Source organism: Lemur catta, chromosome 5 (genome assembly GCF_020740605.2).
Source record: "Lemur catta isolate mLemCat1 chromosome 5, mLemCat1.pri, whole genome shotgun sequence".
Taxonomy (NCBI): Eukaryota; Metazoa; Chordata; class Mammalia; order Primates; family Lemuridae; genus Lemur; species Lemur catta.
Window position 1 is genome coordinate 1,059,988 of NC_059132.1, and position 17,479 is coordinate 1,077,466.

At 40.5% G+C, this 17,479-nt stretch overlaps 1 protein-coding gene across 3 annotated transcripts in view; it reads left to right on the forward strand.

Moving 5' to 3' along the window:
• RAD50 (RAD50 double strand break repair protein) overlaps positions 1 to 17,479 on the forward strand; it is a 72,166-nt gene that overhangs the window by 5,779 nt on the left and 48,908 nt on the right. For 2 of the 3 annotated variants that reach the window (XM_045550745.1, XM_045550743.1), the window contains exons 3-5: positions 9,198 to 9,349; positions 12,653 to 12,838; positions 13,160 to 13,364. In XM_045550745.1, the coding sequence (XP_045406701.1) occupies positions 9,198 to 9,349; positions 12,653 to 12,838; positions 13,160 to 13,364 (543 nt within the window). Of the gene's footprint in view, positions 1 to 6,529; positions 6,554 to 9,197; positions 9,350 to 12,652; positions 12,839 to 13,159; positions 13,365 to 17,479 lie in introns of those variants that run through there. The other variant, XM_045550744.1, reaches the window with a different exon arrangement.

The window sequence follows — 17,479 nt, forward strand, 5'->3', positions numbered from 1 at the left end:
TAGAGACGGGGTCTCGCTCTTGCTCAGGCTGGTCTTGAACTCCTGACCTCTAGCGATCCACCCGCCTCGGCCTCCCAGGGTGCTAGGATTACAGGTGTGAGCCACCGCACCTGGCCATAGGGGTCAGTCTTCTATGTACTAATTCTCTTCTCTGTCTCCTCTCTTGGGTGATCTCCATCTCATGGCTTTAAGATCTGGTTATGTGCTGATGACTCCCACATTTATATATTTAGCCCTGACTTCTTTCCTAGACTCTAGACACATATGTCCAGCTGTTTGCATATTTAATGGGCATCTCAAATTTAACAAGTTCAAAACAGAACTCTTGGTTACCTGTTCATCCATCCATCCTCTGAGCCTGCTGCCACCTCAGTACTCTCTGATTTAGTAAATGATGTCATCCGCACGTTTACATATAACCAAAGCCTGTGTGTCATCCTTGGCCGATTCCTTCATCTCACCCTGTTTCCAACTCATAGGCAATTCTTAGCTACCCTTCTAAAATATGTCCAGAATTTGTTCAGTCCGTCACCACTGCTTTCCTGTTTTAAGCCACTGTCCTCTTCCCTTTGAACTATTACAGTAGTCTCCTAACTTGTCCTCCTGCCCTGATTTTTGAGGTTGTCTATTTTTCACACAGTAATCAGAGTTATCTTTTAAGTTTTCATTCATTTGAGAGAAGGGAGTTAAGATCTGGGAGAAGAACATTCTGTTCCTTGTTTATGCTCACTGCAAAGCCCCCGAGGCAGAAGCATGCTTGATGTGTTCAAGGAATCACAGGAGGAACAAAGTGGTGAAAGGGAGAAAGGTAGAAAATTAAGTTAGAAATGCAGATGGGTCTTTCTATTCTTATTTAAATAGAAACCTACTGGAAGGTTTTGAGCAGGGAAAGGACATGATCTGATTTATGTTTAAAAGTTATCAATCTGGCTGCTGAGAAAACTTACCTGTAGGTAGCAAAGGTAGGAGGTCAGAGATAAGGGGATTTTGTGATAATGCAGTTAAGAAATATTGGTGGCTTGGTTAAGGTAGTGGTAGAAGTGGTGAGAAATGTTTAGATTTAAATTTTGAAGCAACCAACGAATTAGCTAATGGCTTGGATAATGATGTTTGAGAAGTAGAAACATCAAGCATAACTCCAAGGGTTTTTTTTTTTTTTTTTTTGCCCTGTATTGGAATAGGGGCTCTCTGGAAAAAGAGATTTGGGTGGATCTGGTTTAAATAAGTAAATTAAGGATGTGTGTTAAATATCCAAAGGAGATGTCTAGCTGGCAAATAGAAGTCTGTTCAGGGAAGAGGTTAGCACTAGAAAAAGAAAATTAGGAATCATTGGCATATACAATTGGTTCTATATAGTTAATTTTTAAAGCCTGATGAGATCAAATAAGGTGTGAATTTGGAAAAGATATCCAAAACCTGAACCTGGAGCACTAGAGCTAATGAATTTTCAAAATTGGGAAGAGGAGGAGACACCAGCAAAAGACACTAAAAGAGCAACTAATAAAGTAAGAGGAAAACTGGGAGTCATTGACTGTGTCACATTTGTTGGTGGCTCAAGCAAGAGGAATGTTTGGATATATGGAGTCCTTTGTTGCTCTTGACAAAACCTGTTTCAGTAATCAGAAAAGGGAACATAAGGAAGTGAAACACAGTTATTTTATGAGTTTTGCTGTAAGTGGAGGCAAATATAGGACAATAGCGGAAGAGGTTTGCAGGATAAAGGAGAGTTTTGTTGGTTATTGTTCTTGTTTTTTTGTGCTTTTAAAATTGGGATGCACTAGAGCAGCAGTCCCCAACCTTTTCAGCACCAGGGACTGGTTTCATGGAAGACAATTTTTCCGTGGACGGGGGTGGGGGGATGAGGGGGGCGGGACACAGAGCTCAGGCGTGGCCCCTGTTCCTAACAGGCTATGGCCCCGGGTTGGCGGCTGTTGGTAGAACATTTATAGACTGATGGGAATGACTCTGGAGGGAAAAATTGATTCAGGAGAGAGGATAATTGAAGAGCAAAATGCTTGAGTAGGCAAGAGACAGGATCCGTTGCCCAACTGGAGGGGTTAACAGGAACATGTACCGTTTATTCAGTGTAACAGGATGGCAGCCAGAGTAGGTGATTGGTAACTTCAGTGGTGAAAAAATGAGTAAATTCTCTTTTGATTGCTTCTGTATTCTCAGTGAAAAAAAGAAGTGAGGTTATTGGCTGAGAGTGGGAAAAGGGGTTGATTGAGCCTAGAAAAGATATGAGTAGTTTTTACCCCAGAGAGTAAATTGATTAAGGGAAGTGTTTTAGGCTTACATGACAGCGTCAGGGGTTCCCTTGAGGTTTGTGTGTGAAAATGTAAAGAGAGACTGGTCGTGATGGTTGTGTGTGTGTTTTCAGTCTTGTTCAGCTGCTCAATGGCAAGTACTAAATAAGCTGAAAAGTTGGATTTAAGCAAAGTTGGGAATTTGCCTGGTAAATACAATAAAGGGAGTGAAAAGCAAGGAATTGACTATGTTCTTAATAGACTTACTTATTTGATGAGTCCCCTTGTATGTGATGAATCTTCCATCACTGCACCAGGGCTCCAGCACCCCGCACGGGGCGGACTCTGCGCCCATACGCCAGCCTTCCTTGCCCTGCTTAGACTCTGCTCCTCATTCTGGCTCCCTCGCACCATGCTCTCCCGTTCTGCTCAGGCTCTGACTTCCCATGCTGGCTCACCTCCCTGCCCTTCTTAGTCTGACACTCCATACCAGGTGGCCTCTTGCAGCCATGCTCTCTCTCCTTTGTGATCTGAATCCCCCCAGATCTGAGTCACTGTGGCTCTTCCCAGTCTGATATTTTACAGCAGCTGGCTTCTTGCAGGGATGCCATCTCTATGCTGTGATCTGAATCCCCCCAGCAGACTTAACCCTCATGTCGACCCCCTCCTTGTTATCGGGCTCCGAATCTCCACACTGTTCCTCCTCCCAGTGTGGACACTCTCCTCTTGAGCTGGGTCATCCCTACTCATGAATTCCCCTTTCGTCCTGCTTGAACTTTAGTATCCTTGGACTCCTTAAACCATGTCTGTCCCCAGCCGTTTCCCGTGAGGATACACTTCTCAGCCTACTCCAGCTCATTTACCCCACTCTAGGCTGAGTTACTATGTCCTCTACCTTCCGCCAGCATGAACACACGTACCTGCTTCTGCCCCACCTAATGGCACCTAGGACTAGATTGTTTGGAAAGGGGAAGGGCTTATTTTACTTTTAATTTTACTCATTTGGATAGAAATCATTTGGAAGTGTAATACAGATTTCTTTGCCTTAATAGATTAACTAAATCTAAGTTACTCTTTTTGAAGTGATTCTTCTTCAGTAAGAATGTACACAAGAGTATTGTGATAGAAATGCTATAAGATAGTCCTTACTTGAATTCCATTTAGTAATTTGGTATTTGCCAGATAGCTAGATGCCATGGAGAGTGATTATGTATATTTGGCTTGCTAGTCAGGAACATTGTAAACAAATTAATTTTTGATGCATATATGCATAGCTCCTTAGTTTAACTATTGTGGATTAGCCCTCATTAGCTGCTCTCTTTGGGATGAAATGACAGAGTCAAGTCCCTGGGCTTTCAAAGCTTTATAATGACCTCTGGCCATCTCTTTACTGAAATATCTATATCCTAAGAGGCTGTTTCCGAGCAGCCAGTCCCGTGAGTTCTCCCTCTTTACCTCTGTCTTCAATGCTAAAATCCTTGTCCAGGCTGCCTTCCTGTCTCTCCTGGATTATTCCCTGCTTTTTGTCTTGCCTCAGCTCAATCTGTTCACCCTGAAGACAAAATAATTCTTCTAAAATGGATATCTATTGCATAGGATTCCCCTGGTTCAAACCTTTTAGTGGCTTTCCATCACCTTAAGTCCAAAACCCTTGACATATTTCAGAAGGCCCTTAATTTCTGGAACATTTTATGACTGTACTCCTCTTTTTCCTACTTTCTGCACCAAACATTATGAAATTACTGTAGTTGCTCATTGACTCAGATCTTTTCATCTGGCTAACTCTTACTCATCTGTCAAGTCTCGATTAAACATTCACTTCCTTTAGAATACCTTCCCTGACCTCTCCTAGATAGATTAGATGCCCCTACTTTGTACTCCCAAATCACTCTATACCTCACTTATGATGGTGTTTAATGTACCTTCTCTACTCTTTTGTTTAACCTATCTCTCTTCCATACTCCAAAGGAAAAAAGTCTGTTACTTCAAACCAAAACAACATATGAAAGCTACAGGCTGGGCACAGTGGCTCACACCTGTAATCCTAGCACTTTGGGAGGCTGAGGCAGGAGGATCAGTTGAGGCCAGGAGTTCAAGACCAGCCTGGGCAATAGCGAGACCCCAGCTCTACAAAAAATAAAAAAAATTAGCTGGATTTGGTGGCACAGGTCTGTAGTCCCAAGAGTTTGAGGTTGCAGTAAGCTATGATGGTGCCACTGCACTCTAGCCTGGGCAACGCAACAAGACCCTGTCTCAAAAAAAAAAAAAGGTACAAGGTGCTTAATAAATATTTGTTGAATGATTAATTTACTTAATAGCAAAGTTAAATTTATGCCAAAAAGTCACTAAAAAGTCAACAAAGGATATTTTATGATTTAGACAAAAGCAGAACCCAGGACTTCTGATTTTGATTGCAACAGAATAATGAGTATCACACTTAGACCTTGAAGATGAACAATTAAAACTGGAAAAAATATTTGAAGCAACTGTTGGTGGGTATTGGCAGCTTTGATAGAATCAAGCTGAACTGTCAAAATTAACTGCCTGCTGGAACAGAAGTCAACACATTTTAAAGGAAGTCTGTACAGTCCAGACTCTCAATGTAATATCCACAATGTCCAGGATATAATAAAAAATTAATGGATATGTGCAGAAGAAAATGTGATCTGTACCTAGGACGGAAAAAAGTGAATAAAAACAGACCCAGAGATGACAGAGATATTGGAATCAGCAGACAAGGATTTTTTTTTTTTCCTGAGACAGAGTCTTACTCTGTTGCCTGGGCGAGAGTGCCATGGCATGAGCCTAGCTCACGGCAACTTCAAACTCCTGGACTCAAGCCATCCTCCTGCTTCAGCCTCCCGAGTAGCTGGGACTACAGGCATGCGCCACCATGCCCAGCTAATTTTTTCTATATATTTTTAGTTGTCTGGTTAATTTCTTTCTATTTTTAGTAAAGACGGGGTCTCACTCTTGCTCAGGCTGGTCTCAAACTCCTGACCTCGAGCGGTCCTCCCACCTCGGCCTCCCACAGTGCTAGGATTACAGGCGTGAGCCACCTCGCCCGGCCAGACAAGGATTTTAAAAGTTATGATAGGTTCAAGGATTTAAAGGAAAAGATGGACATAATGTGTGAGAAAAGATTTAAACAGAAATAAAAACCATAAAAAAGACCCAAGGAGCTCAGTGCACCACAAGCAGCACAAACACACCTCTGTTGCATATTATATTCAGGTTGCTCAGAACTAAAGATGATTGCTGATTTCTTATCAAAAACCATCCAAGCCAGAAAAGAGTGGTACAAGATCTTTAAAATCTTGGGGAATGTAAGTCAACCTAAACTTCTGTATCCTGTAAAACTACCTTTCAAAAATTGAAGATAAAGTGGGCATGGTGGTACATGCATGTAGTCCCAGCTTGGGAGGCTGAGACAGGAGGACCGCTTGAGCCCAGGAGTTCGAGGCTGCAGTGAGCTGAGATCATGCAGCTGCACTTCAGCCTGGATGACAGAGTGATACCTTGTCTCTTAAAAAAGAAAAAAAAATGAAAGACAAAATAGAGAACATTTTGGGATTTAAAAAAAAGGTAGAGGTGATTTGTCACAAACAGGCTTACACTACAATAATTATTAAAGGAAGTTTTTGAGGCTTGAGGGAAAATGATCCTAAATTAGTCCTAGAGTAAAAGTTGCTCGAGACCTCCCCTTTTATAAACCTTAAAAGCAAAGATTGGGAAGGATCAAACTCTTACTCAACACAGTGGGTTCTCAAGCTTTTTGGCACCAGGGACCAGTTTCATGGAAGACAATTTTTCCATGCAAGGAGTCAGGGAGATGGTTTTGGGGTGATCCAAGGGCATTACATTTATTGTGCAGTCAGACCTCTCTGCTAATGATAATCTGTATTTGCAGCCGCTCCCCGGCACTAGCATCACCACCTCAGCTCCACCTCAGCTCCACCTCAGCTCATCAGGCGTCAGATTCTCCTAAGGAGCCGCAACCTAGATCCCTCCCATGTGCAGTTTACAGTAGGGTTCTCCTATGAGGATCTGCCACCACTGATGTGAAAGAAGGCGGAGCTTATGCGGTGATGACGTTTTGCTCGCTTGTTGGCTGCTTACCTTCTGCTGTGTGGCCTGGTTCCTAACAGGCCACTGATCGGTACCAGTCTGTAGCCCCGGAGATGGAGACCACAGACTCAAGAAGCTTAACTGCATGCCAAAACAAAGTTCAACACTCATTAAAAGAATAAAACAAAATACTTCACCCAATAATGTAAAATTCACAACCAAAAGTTACCATGTGTCAGGTGAGATGGCTCATGCCTGTAATCCCAGCATTTTGAGAGGCCAAGGTGGGAGGATTGCTTGAGGCCAGGAGTTCAAGACCAGCCTGGGCAACAGCAAGATCTTGTATTTACAAATATAAAAATAAAAAAATTAGTCAAGCATGGTGGTACATACCTGTAGTCCCAGCTACTCAGGAGGCTGAGGTAGGAGGATCGCTGGAGCCCAGGAGTTCAAGGCTGCAGTCAGCTATGATGTTGACACTGCATTCTGACCTGGGTAACAGAGTGAGACCCTGTCTCAAAAAAAAAAAGTTACCAGACATGCAAAGAAGCAGGGAAATACGACCCATAACCAGGAGAAAAATCAGTCATATGAACACACCCAAAATGAAAGAGATGATAGAATTCATAATTAGGAACCTTAAAACATTATTATAAATCTTATAAATATGCTTGTGGATATCAAGAAAGCATAAGCATAGTGAGAAAAATTGAAGATACGACAAAAAAAAAACAAAAGGAATAACTTTTTATGTATAATGGTAGAGACAGATTAAAAGTAAAAGAATGGAAAAAATATACTGTGGCAACTAATAAATGAAGTAACCATATTAATATCAGACAGTAGACATCAGAACCAAGAGTATCACTAGAGTAAAAGTAAACATGATGACAAAGGGGTCAGTTCACCAAGAGGACACAGCAATCAACGTGGGCAAAAACATACGGAACTGAGGCTGGGAATGGTGGCTCATGTCTGTGATCCTAGCGCTTTGGGAGGCAGAGGTGGGAGGATCGCTTGAGACCAGGAGTTCGAGGCCACAGGAGGCTATGACACCACCATTGCATTCTAGCCTGGGAGACAGTGCAAGACTCGGTCTTAACAAAACAAAAACCTATGGAACTGAAAGGAGAAATAGACAAATATACAATTTAAGTTGGAGAACACAACTCCTCTCTCAGTAGAGAAACAGAAGTAGACAAAATATCAGTAAAGATATGGAAAATTGTAATACTATTAACCAAATTACCATCATTGACATTTATAGGGCATTCCATTGAACAGCAGAATACACATTATTTTCATATCCGTGTGGAACATTCATTAAGATAGACCCATATTCTGGACCATAAAACAAGTGTCAGTAAATTTACAAGAATTAAAGTCATACAGAGTGTATTCTCTAACCATACCAGAATTAAGCTAGAAATCTATAGCAGAAAAATGTCTGGAAAATCCGTACATACTGGAAAATTAAGTAGGTATCTAAATATTCCATGGATCAAAAAAATAGCGTTATTAATTGGCCTAATTTTAATATTGTTGTGTCTCAGGGAATAGGGAGGCTCAAGGAGGTGGAGAGAGATGGGGAAACAGTTAGAACCTATATCACATTTATCGATTAAGTTCACTCACTGGGTATGGTTTGTGGCCCCCCAAAATATTACAATGGTAACATCAAAGATCACTGATCACAGATCACTGTAACATATAATAATGAAAAAGTTTAAAATATTGTGAGAATTACTAAAATGACACAGATGTAAAGTGAGCACATGCTGTTGGTAAAATGGCACTGATAGACCACTTGCTGAATGCAGGATTGCCACAAACCTTCAGTTTGTAAAAAAAAAAAAAAAAAAATTTAGTATCTGCGTAGCACAGTAAAGCAAGGTATGCCTGTATTTGATAGCTGTCACAATAATAATTCAGGTAAGAAGCACTAGATGCTAAAACTAGTGGAGAGAATTTGATGAAGTTGGGAGAATTACATGGTCTCAATACATCTCTCCCCCAAATGCTTATTAGTTGTAAAGTAAGAAAAGTTTTTCTGGGAAAGCCGTCAGATACGTATTTGTCAAGAGACTGAAGTTAATATCCCCAGTAATGAGATAAATTGAAGTTATGCCCCATCTGATGAGATGCAATGAAAGAAACTCATCATCACTTCTATAATATTCCAGCCTAAGATGTGTAACCTAATTGTAGTCATGAGGAAATTACACAGACCCGAATGTTGGGAGACATTCTACAAAATAATGGCCTATAATTTTCAAAATCAATCGTGAAAGTCAAGGAAAATCTGAGCAACTCTTCCAGACTGAAAGAAACTAAAGAGACAGGACCACCAAATACAATGTATAATTCTGAACTGGAACAAGTGACAAAACTTGAATGGGATCTGTGGACTACATGGTAGTAATATATTAGTATCAATTTCCTGATTTTTATGGTTGAAAATGTCCTTGTTTTGTAGGAAATACTGGTGATGGGACATCAGGTCAGCACCTGTGCTCATATGGTTTGGGGGATGAGGAAGTTATGTGTACTGTATTTCCACTTTTCTATAAACGTGATTTTTTTTAGTTTTTAAAAACATTTTTGGTGCTTAGACAAAATGGATTTATTTGAAAAATCCACATACTTGATCTCCTAATAGTGCTGTATAAAGAAGGTAGATAATATCATTTTAGTAAATCAATTAAACAGTGTTCTTTTTCTCTCATATTTTGAATAGCATGTAAAAAATCACTCATTTTGGATGTTTACCTTTTTTTTGTTTTCTCATTTTGGGTAAGTAAGATTGCTTATGCCTTTTCTTTCAGAACTAACATTCTGGTGCTTGTTAAGGAAGCATAATTTCTCTCTATTTAACCTTCAAAGGTTGCTCAGGAAACCGATGTGAGAGCCCAGATTCGTCTGCAGTTTCGTGATGTCAATGGAGAGCTTGTAGCAGTGCAAAGATCTATGGTGTGTACTCAGAAAAGCAGAAAGACAGAATTTAAAACACTGGAAGGAGTCATTACTAGAACAAAGTAAGTGTTTTTATTGCATTTGAATGTCTGGTTCATTTTTGTCTTTTAGGTCTATAGGACTATAGTGTTTTCCTATTTATTTCAGAGGAGCATATTACTTTGTTTTCAACAGACTTTAATATTTAGAGCAGTTTGGAGTTTACAGCAGAATTAAGCAGAGAATATGCTGCCTACTCCTGCACACACAGTCTCCCCCGCTATCAGCATTTAATTTTTTGTTGATACTGTTTATCAGTCAAATAGGATGACCCTGTTAAAGATTTAGTGATAATGTTTTATTCCCTTGGGTAAGTTATGAACAATTGCTGAATTGAAAGTGCATAATCACTCAAATATAGGTTGAATGAATAAAAACACGCTTGTGTCACGTATGGGGGTGGGTGATTGAGAAGCAGACAAGCAGGAGAGAGGAATCATTCTTCTCTTCCAGCCATCACTGCCAGAGGCAGGTACCATCTGATGGGTGTGGGTTTTGGAATGGGGCTACCTTGGACTCAAGGTTCTGTCCTTCATGAGCAAATGAGTTAACTATTCACCTTCTTCCCTTCCCTTTTATATATCTGTTTAACTAATTAAATGATTCCGTTATTTAACCAATAATGTTTAGCACCTGCTATGGGCTAGAGGCACTATACTAGCAACTGGCTTCTCAAGCACGTTCCTTTCATAGGCATGTAAACATACTCAGGCATGTCTCATACACTCAGATTTTATTCCATTCCAGTTACTCTTCTTTACAGTCAATCTTCTCAAAAGAGTTGATACATTTCTTCACCTCCTGCTCACTCCTGCTCCAGCCTCATTCTTCCACTGAAACAGCTCCATCTAAAGTCACTATAATAACCTCTGTATTTTTTTTTTTTTGGAGATAGGTTCTCACTCTGTTACCCAGGCTGGAATGCAGAGCCCCGATCATAGCTCACAGCAACCTCAAACTCCTGGGCTCACGCGATCTTCCTGTCCTCAGCCTCCTGAGTAGCTGGGACTACAGGCATGAGCCTCCATGCCTGGCTAATTTTCAAAAAAATTGTTGTAGAGACTGGATCTCGCTGTGTTGCCCAGGCTGGCCTGAAGCAGGGCTTCCCCCTCAGCCTCCCAAAGTGCCGGGATTACAGGCATGAGCCACCATGCCCACCCATAACCTCTGTATTTAGTTAGGATAATGCTACTGCTGTACAAAGTAGCATAATGAGCCTGTTTTTTCATTGTAAAATAGGTGCTCATCATCACTATTCATACCTTAGAAAGATGTTGTAAAGATTGACCTGATGCATACAAAAAATGATTAATGTGTACTAATAATCCATGGATTGGTTTTCTATGGCAGCTATAACAAACCACAAGCTTAATGATATAACACAAATTTATTGTCTTGTAGCTCTATAGTTTAGAAGTATGAATTGGGTCTCACTGAGCTAAAATCAAGGTGTTAGCAGGGCTGTGTTCCTTTCTGGGGGCTGTAAGGGAGAATCTGTTTCCTTGCCCTTTAGGTCTTTTAAAGGCCACCCACGTTTCTTGGCTCATCTTCATCTTCTTCCATCTTCAAAGCCAGAAACAGTGGGCATAGTTCTTGTATCAAATCTCTCTGACCTCTCCTTCTGCCTCCCTCTCTCACATTTAAGGACCCATGTGATTACACTGGCCCCATCCAAATCTCTCTATTTTAAGATCAGATGGGCCAGGCACGGTGGCTCATGCCTGTAATCCCAGCACTCTGGGAGGCCGAGGCAGGAGGATCTCTTGAGGTCAGGAGTCTGAGACCAGCCTGAGCAAGAGGGAGACTCCATCTCTACTAAAAATAGAAAAAATTAGCCAGGAGTGGTGGCACACACTTGTAACCCCAGCTACTCAGGAGGCTGTGGCAGGAGGATCACTTGAGCCCAGAAGTTTGAGGTTGCCATGAGCTAGGCTGAGGTCACAGCACTCTAGCCTGGGCAACAGAGCAAGACTCTGTCTCAAAAAAAAAAAAAAAAAATCAGATGAGTGGCAGTTTAATTCCATCTGTAATCTTAATTCCCCTTTGCCATGGAATCTGACATTCACAAATTCAAGGGATTAGAATGTGGACATCTTTGGAGGACCGTTGGTCTATATACCGTGGCTCTGTAAATGGTACTTGTTAATCACTTCTTATTTGAAAATTGCTTTTTCTAGACCTCCATGATACAACATTGTTTCCTCTTTCCATCACAGCCACATCCTACTTCATTTACCCAGCCAGTAAATGTTGGAGTCCCATAGGCTCAGTCCTATATCTTTTCTTGTTTTTGCTCTACATTTTCTTCCTAGATAATCTCATTCACATCCATTGCTGTAGTTACTCTGTGTTCAAAGGTGACTCACAAATCTATATCTCCAAACCAGACCTCTGTTTTCAGACTCAAGTATCCAACTGCCTCTCTCATTTTCTACCAGTTGTTTCAAAGACAACTCAGATTCATTGTGTCCAAAACCAAACTCAAACTCATGATTCCTTCTCCTTGACTCTCCTTAAATAACCGCCAACAACCTGGTCCTCTTGCAGTATGCTTCATCGCCGCAGTGAATGACACTACTCTCCATCCAGTGACGCTGGCCAAGAACTTGTCTTGATACCTTCCTTGCCTTCCATGTCCAACCTATCACCAAGTCCTACGGATTTAATCAAAATGTCTCTTGAATCTGTTTCCATCTCTACAGCGACCACTCTAGTGCAAGCTACCAAAATCTTTCCCTGTTCTAATGTGATAACCACTTGGTCTGTGTCCGTTGTAGCCCCCTACAAAACATTCTCAATACATTCGGTGTAGTATTTTCAAAATAAAAATTGGAATGTATAAAAAACAGTAAAGACAGACACTGCTTCTTGCCCGCCAAATCAGTCTGTTACTGAAGAAACCCTTCCTAAACTGTTGTTCTATTCTTAGATGGTTTTAAGTTACCTTTGCCTGTCTTGTATTGATCATAATGTTTTGTTTCATTCATTTAAATTTCTGATTAAGTTCTGGAGATGGGAAGACAGTTAATTTAGGATATTTATCATAATAGATAGAGGAAAATTATTGTATTTAGAAGTCCCAATATGTAAAAAGAAATTGTGGCATTGTTTCCTGTACCACCATGTTTTATATATCTCTTTATCAGTGAACTGCCAGATCATTTAAGAGTTACACATTTTAAGCATAAGGAAGCTATTCTAACACCAGACAGCTGAAGGGACCCTTTTTTTTTTTAAGAGAAGTACATCATGAAGAATTGATTAGGCAAAAAATAGGTACAACTGAAGTTTATTTTACGTATACTCTTGATTTTCATTTTCTACAGGCATGGGGAAAAGGTCAGTCTAAGCTCTAAGTGTGCTGAAATTGACCGTGAAATGATAAGTTCTCTTGGGGTTTCCAAGTCTGTGCTAAATAATGTCATTTTCTGTCACCAAGAAGACTCTAATTGGCCTTTAAGTGAAGGAAAGGCTCTGAAGCAAAAGTTTGATGAGATTTTTTCAGCAACAAGGTTGGTAACCCTTCAGAATTTGTATGCTGCTTTTTTTAATGGAAAAAGCTTAAAAAGCAAAAAGGTCATCAGTTATTACTTCTCAGACAGTGACAACCATTGGGCATATTTTCTTTTAGTTTTCTTTCTGTGCAGATGTTTGTTTACCTGATTGACAGTCTAAATGTAATTTTTTCGCTTACGATTATGTCATAAGCATTTTCCAAGTTATTAAAAACTCGTTGTAAGTATAGTCTTAATCACTGCATAATAGTCCACTGTATGAATATATACCATAATTCACTTAGCTGGAAATTTGATTTTTATTTCATATCTTCAAAGATACATTAAAGCCTTGGAAACACTTCGGCAGGTACGTCAGACACAAGGTCAGAAAGTAAAAGAATGTCAAACAGAACTGAAATATCTGAAGCAAAATAAGGAAAAAGCTTGTGAGATTCGTGATCAGATTACTAGTAAGGAAGCCCAGTTAACATCTTCAAAGGAAATTGTCAAATCCTATGAGAATGAACTTGATCCACTGAAGGTAATTTGATTTCTTTTTTTTAATTGGCAAAAATGATACATCTTTATGGTATACAGTGTGATGTTTTGACATCGGTATACATTGTGGAATGGCTAAATCAAGGTAAATAACGTGCATTTCCTCACATACCATTTTTTTTGCTGAGAACACTTAAAACCTACTCTCTTAGCAATTTTCAAGTGTGTAATATATTGTTATTAACTGTAGTGAACATTATGACAGAGTATACTGTCCCTGGGGCTATAAGTACAAGAAGGACTATAGCAATGTCCTTGCCCTTAAGGTATTCCTAGTTTAAGTAAATAAGAGTATTCTTTAAAATGGCCATTTTGTAGGTTTCAGATAGAAGTTTTTTTAATTTTTTAAAAATGTATTGATTCGTTTTTTTGAAACTCACCTGTGAATACTGGTGTAGAGATCTTTGAATTGTGAAGTAGAAAGTATTTTTTTAGAAATGAAGGCTGCGCATAGAAATGTATCACAAGGGCTTCAGAGAGAAAGCAGGGCTGAGGTGGGCCTTGAAGAATGGGGAGGAATCAAATTGACAAACTAGAAGACATTTTATGTATGTTTATATAATAATCTTGGGGTTTTTTTTGTTTTAAAAATGCTCATAGTGAAAAAGAAAAGGGATAGTAGGTGAAAAGTAAAAGGTACTTTTCTGTTCCACAGATATATATGGAATAGATATATATAAAAAATGTATCTCCCAGAGTATATTCTACCAGCAGCTTTTTTGGGTTGCATATATACAATACATATGCATATGCAAATATTTGCATGTGTGTATATGTATATATTCACACATACAAGCTTATCAGAACAAGATTGTAAGAGGAAGAGTCTTAAGTAAATCAGGATAAAAGGAGTGAGAAATACAAACTGGGGTCAGATTATAGGGAGTTACTGGATTAGAATTTGGTTCAGTGGACAGAAGAGTGGCATGTCACATTTTTGGATGAGTTGTCCTGATCACTGTGTGGGTGTTGTGGTAATGACCATGATGGGGGACATGTTGTCTTTTCTTGAGGAGCAGCCTGGTTGGAGAGAGGGACAAGCACACGTCATGGTGAGGCAGGGAAAAGACAAGAGCTGTAGGAGATCTGAGGAGGAAGGAAGAGAATTTCTGTCTGAGGTGGCTGGAGAGGATTTCATAGGACTGCTTTTGGGGGTATGACTTTTTTGATCATAAATATGTAGGTCATTAGAGACGTAGGGGCAGTAAAACACAAGCTGTGTTTGAACACCAACAGGGAAATCCATACTGTTGAAATGGCGCGTTTGTGTGTAGTAAATGATGTCGCCGTAGGACTAAGTGATAGTGCCTAGCGTTGAGTGGTGCCAGGATTCTAACCAGTGCTGTAGCCAAGGTTGAGGTATTTATATACTTGTTTATTTATGTTTAATCGTGACTAATTCTCTTTAAGAGTTTAATCTTATTCTTCTCTGTATCTTCAGAGCCCAGTCCAGTGCCTGGCACGTAGCAAGTCGTTCACATAGCAAGTGGATGACTTTTGTAGTCCTTTGTTAGCTCTGACATACGAGGATTTTTCCCGCCACAGAACTCAATGTAAAGTTTCCCAGAAGAGATTGCTTCATTTCAACACTGTACTATGCATCGTTTCCCATTTTTAAGATTATTTCCATCTTCAGGAACTCTCGCATAAACTACTTCCATCCCACCATATCCTGTCCTCTTTTCTTGGCCCACTTAGATCTATTTTCCTTTCTTGCCTTAAATGGGAATTGTTTGAGAAATTTGTTTCTAATTATCAGGTTGGTGCAAAAGTAATTGCGGTTTTAGCATTGAAATTTGCTGTTTAATGTTGGAATACATTCTTAAATGTTATGTTATGCATCATTTTAATACACATTTCTCACCTTATTTTTTTGCTAATGACTTATTAATTGCTGTTTATTTTATATTTATTTTAGAGTATGGAAATGATGTTAGACAAAAAGCAAATTCGAGTGATTTTTTTCTTTTTCTTTTTCTTTTTTTTTTTTTTGAGACAAAGTCTCACTGTGTTGCCCAGGCTGGAGTGCCGTGGTGTCAGCCTAGCTCACAGCAACCTCAAACTCCTGGGCTCAAGCAATCCTACTGCCTCAGCCTCCCTAGTAGCTGGGACTACAGGCATGTGCCACCATGCCCGGCTAATTTTTTCTAAATATTTTTAGTTGGCCTGCTAATTTCTTTCTATTTTTTTTAGTAGAGATGGGGGTCTCGCTCTTGCTCAGGCTGGTATCGAACTCCTGACCTCAAGCGATCCTCCTGCCTCAGCCTCCCAGAGTGCTAGGATTACAGGCGTGAGCCACCAGCGCTGGCCTCAGATCTTTCTCTTGAGCTCTATTCTAGACCCTTATATCCAACTTTCTAGTGGGCCAGCCTCAAGTGATTTTCTTATTCGAGTTCAAAATGGGTCATAAAGCAGTGGAAACAACTCGCAACATCAACAACGCATTTGGCCCAGGAACTGCTAACGAATGTACAGTGTAGGGGTGGTTCAAGAAGTTTTCCAAAGGAAACAAGAACCTTGAAGATGAGGAGCGCAGTGGCTGGCAATAGGAAGTTGACAGTGACCAATTGAGAGCAATCATGGAAGCTGATCCCCTTACAACTACCTGAGAAGTTGCCGAAGAACTCAAGGTTGACCATTCTACAGACTTTCGGTATTTGAAGCAAATCGGAAAGGTGAAGAAGCTTGATAAGTGGGTGCCTCGTGAGCTGACTAGAAATGAAAAAAATAGTCGTTTTGAAGTATCATCTTCTCTTCTTGTACGTGACAATGAACCATTTCTTGATCGGAGTGTGACTTGCAATGAAAAGTGGATTTTATATGACAACCAGCGATGACCAGCTCAATGGCTGGACCAAGAAGCAGCTCCAAAGCACTTCCCAGAGCCACACTTGCACCAAAAAAAGGTTGTGGTCACTGTTTGGTGTTCTGCTGCCGGTCTGAACCAGTACAGCTTTATGAATCCTGGCGAAACCCTTACATCTAAGAGGTGTGCTCAGCAAATCGATGAGATGCATGAAAACTGCAATACCTGCAGCTGGCGTTGGTCAACAGAAAGAGCCCAGTTCTCCATGACGACGCCCGACTACACGTTGCCCAGCCAGTGCTTCGGAAGTTGAATGAATTGAGCTACGAAGTTTTGCCTCATCCACCGTATTCAGCTGACCTCTCGCCAGCTGACTACCACTTCTTCAAGCATCTCAATAACTTTTTGCAGGGAAAACACTTCCCCAACCTGCAGGATGCAGAAAATGCTTGCCAAGAGTTTGTGGAATCCTGAAGCACGGATTTTTACACTATAGGAATAAACAAGCTTACTTCTCATTGGCAAAAATGTGTTGATTGTATTGGTTCGTATTTTGATTAATAATGATGTGTTTGAGCCTAGTTATGATGATTTAAAATTCACAATCCGGGCTGGGCGCGGTGGCTCACGCCTGTAATCCTAGCACTGTGGGAGGCCGAGGCGGGTGGATCGCTCAAGGTCAGGAGTTCAAGACTATCCTGAGCAAGAGCGAGACCCCGTCTCTACTAAAAACAGAAAGAAATTATCTGGCCAACTAAAAATATATATAGAAAAAAATTAGCTGGGCATGGTGGCGCATGCCTGTAGTCCCAGCTACTCAGGAGGCTGAGGCAGGAGGATTGCTTAAGCCCAGGAGTTTGAGGGTGCTGTGAGCTAGGCTGACGCCACGGCACTCACTCCAGCCCGGGCAACAAAGTGAGACTCTGTCTCAAAAAAAAAAAAATTCACAATCCAAATCCACAATTATTTTTCCACCAACTTTAATACTTTTTCTATGTGTAAGTTCATGAGCCTTTTACACCTGATAGCCCAGCTACTCCATTTTTGGTATCGTTTCACACTGGCACCTAAGCTGTAAACACTCTGCTGTATGTTTTTGTTGTTTGCATGCTTGTCTTAGCTCTTTTTACTATGTCGTATGCCTTGGGGCTAGAATCAAAACACAGATATCAAAGAAAGAATCCAGAGGAGCTGGTGACTGGCTGGATTAAGGAATGAAGCAGCTAGAGATGTCACAAAAGAGCTAAGCCCAGTTGATCATTTTGTGTTACCAAGAGGCAGTGAAAACACTG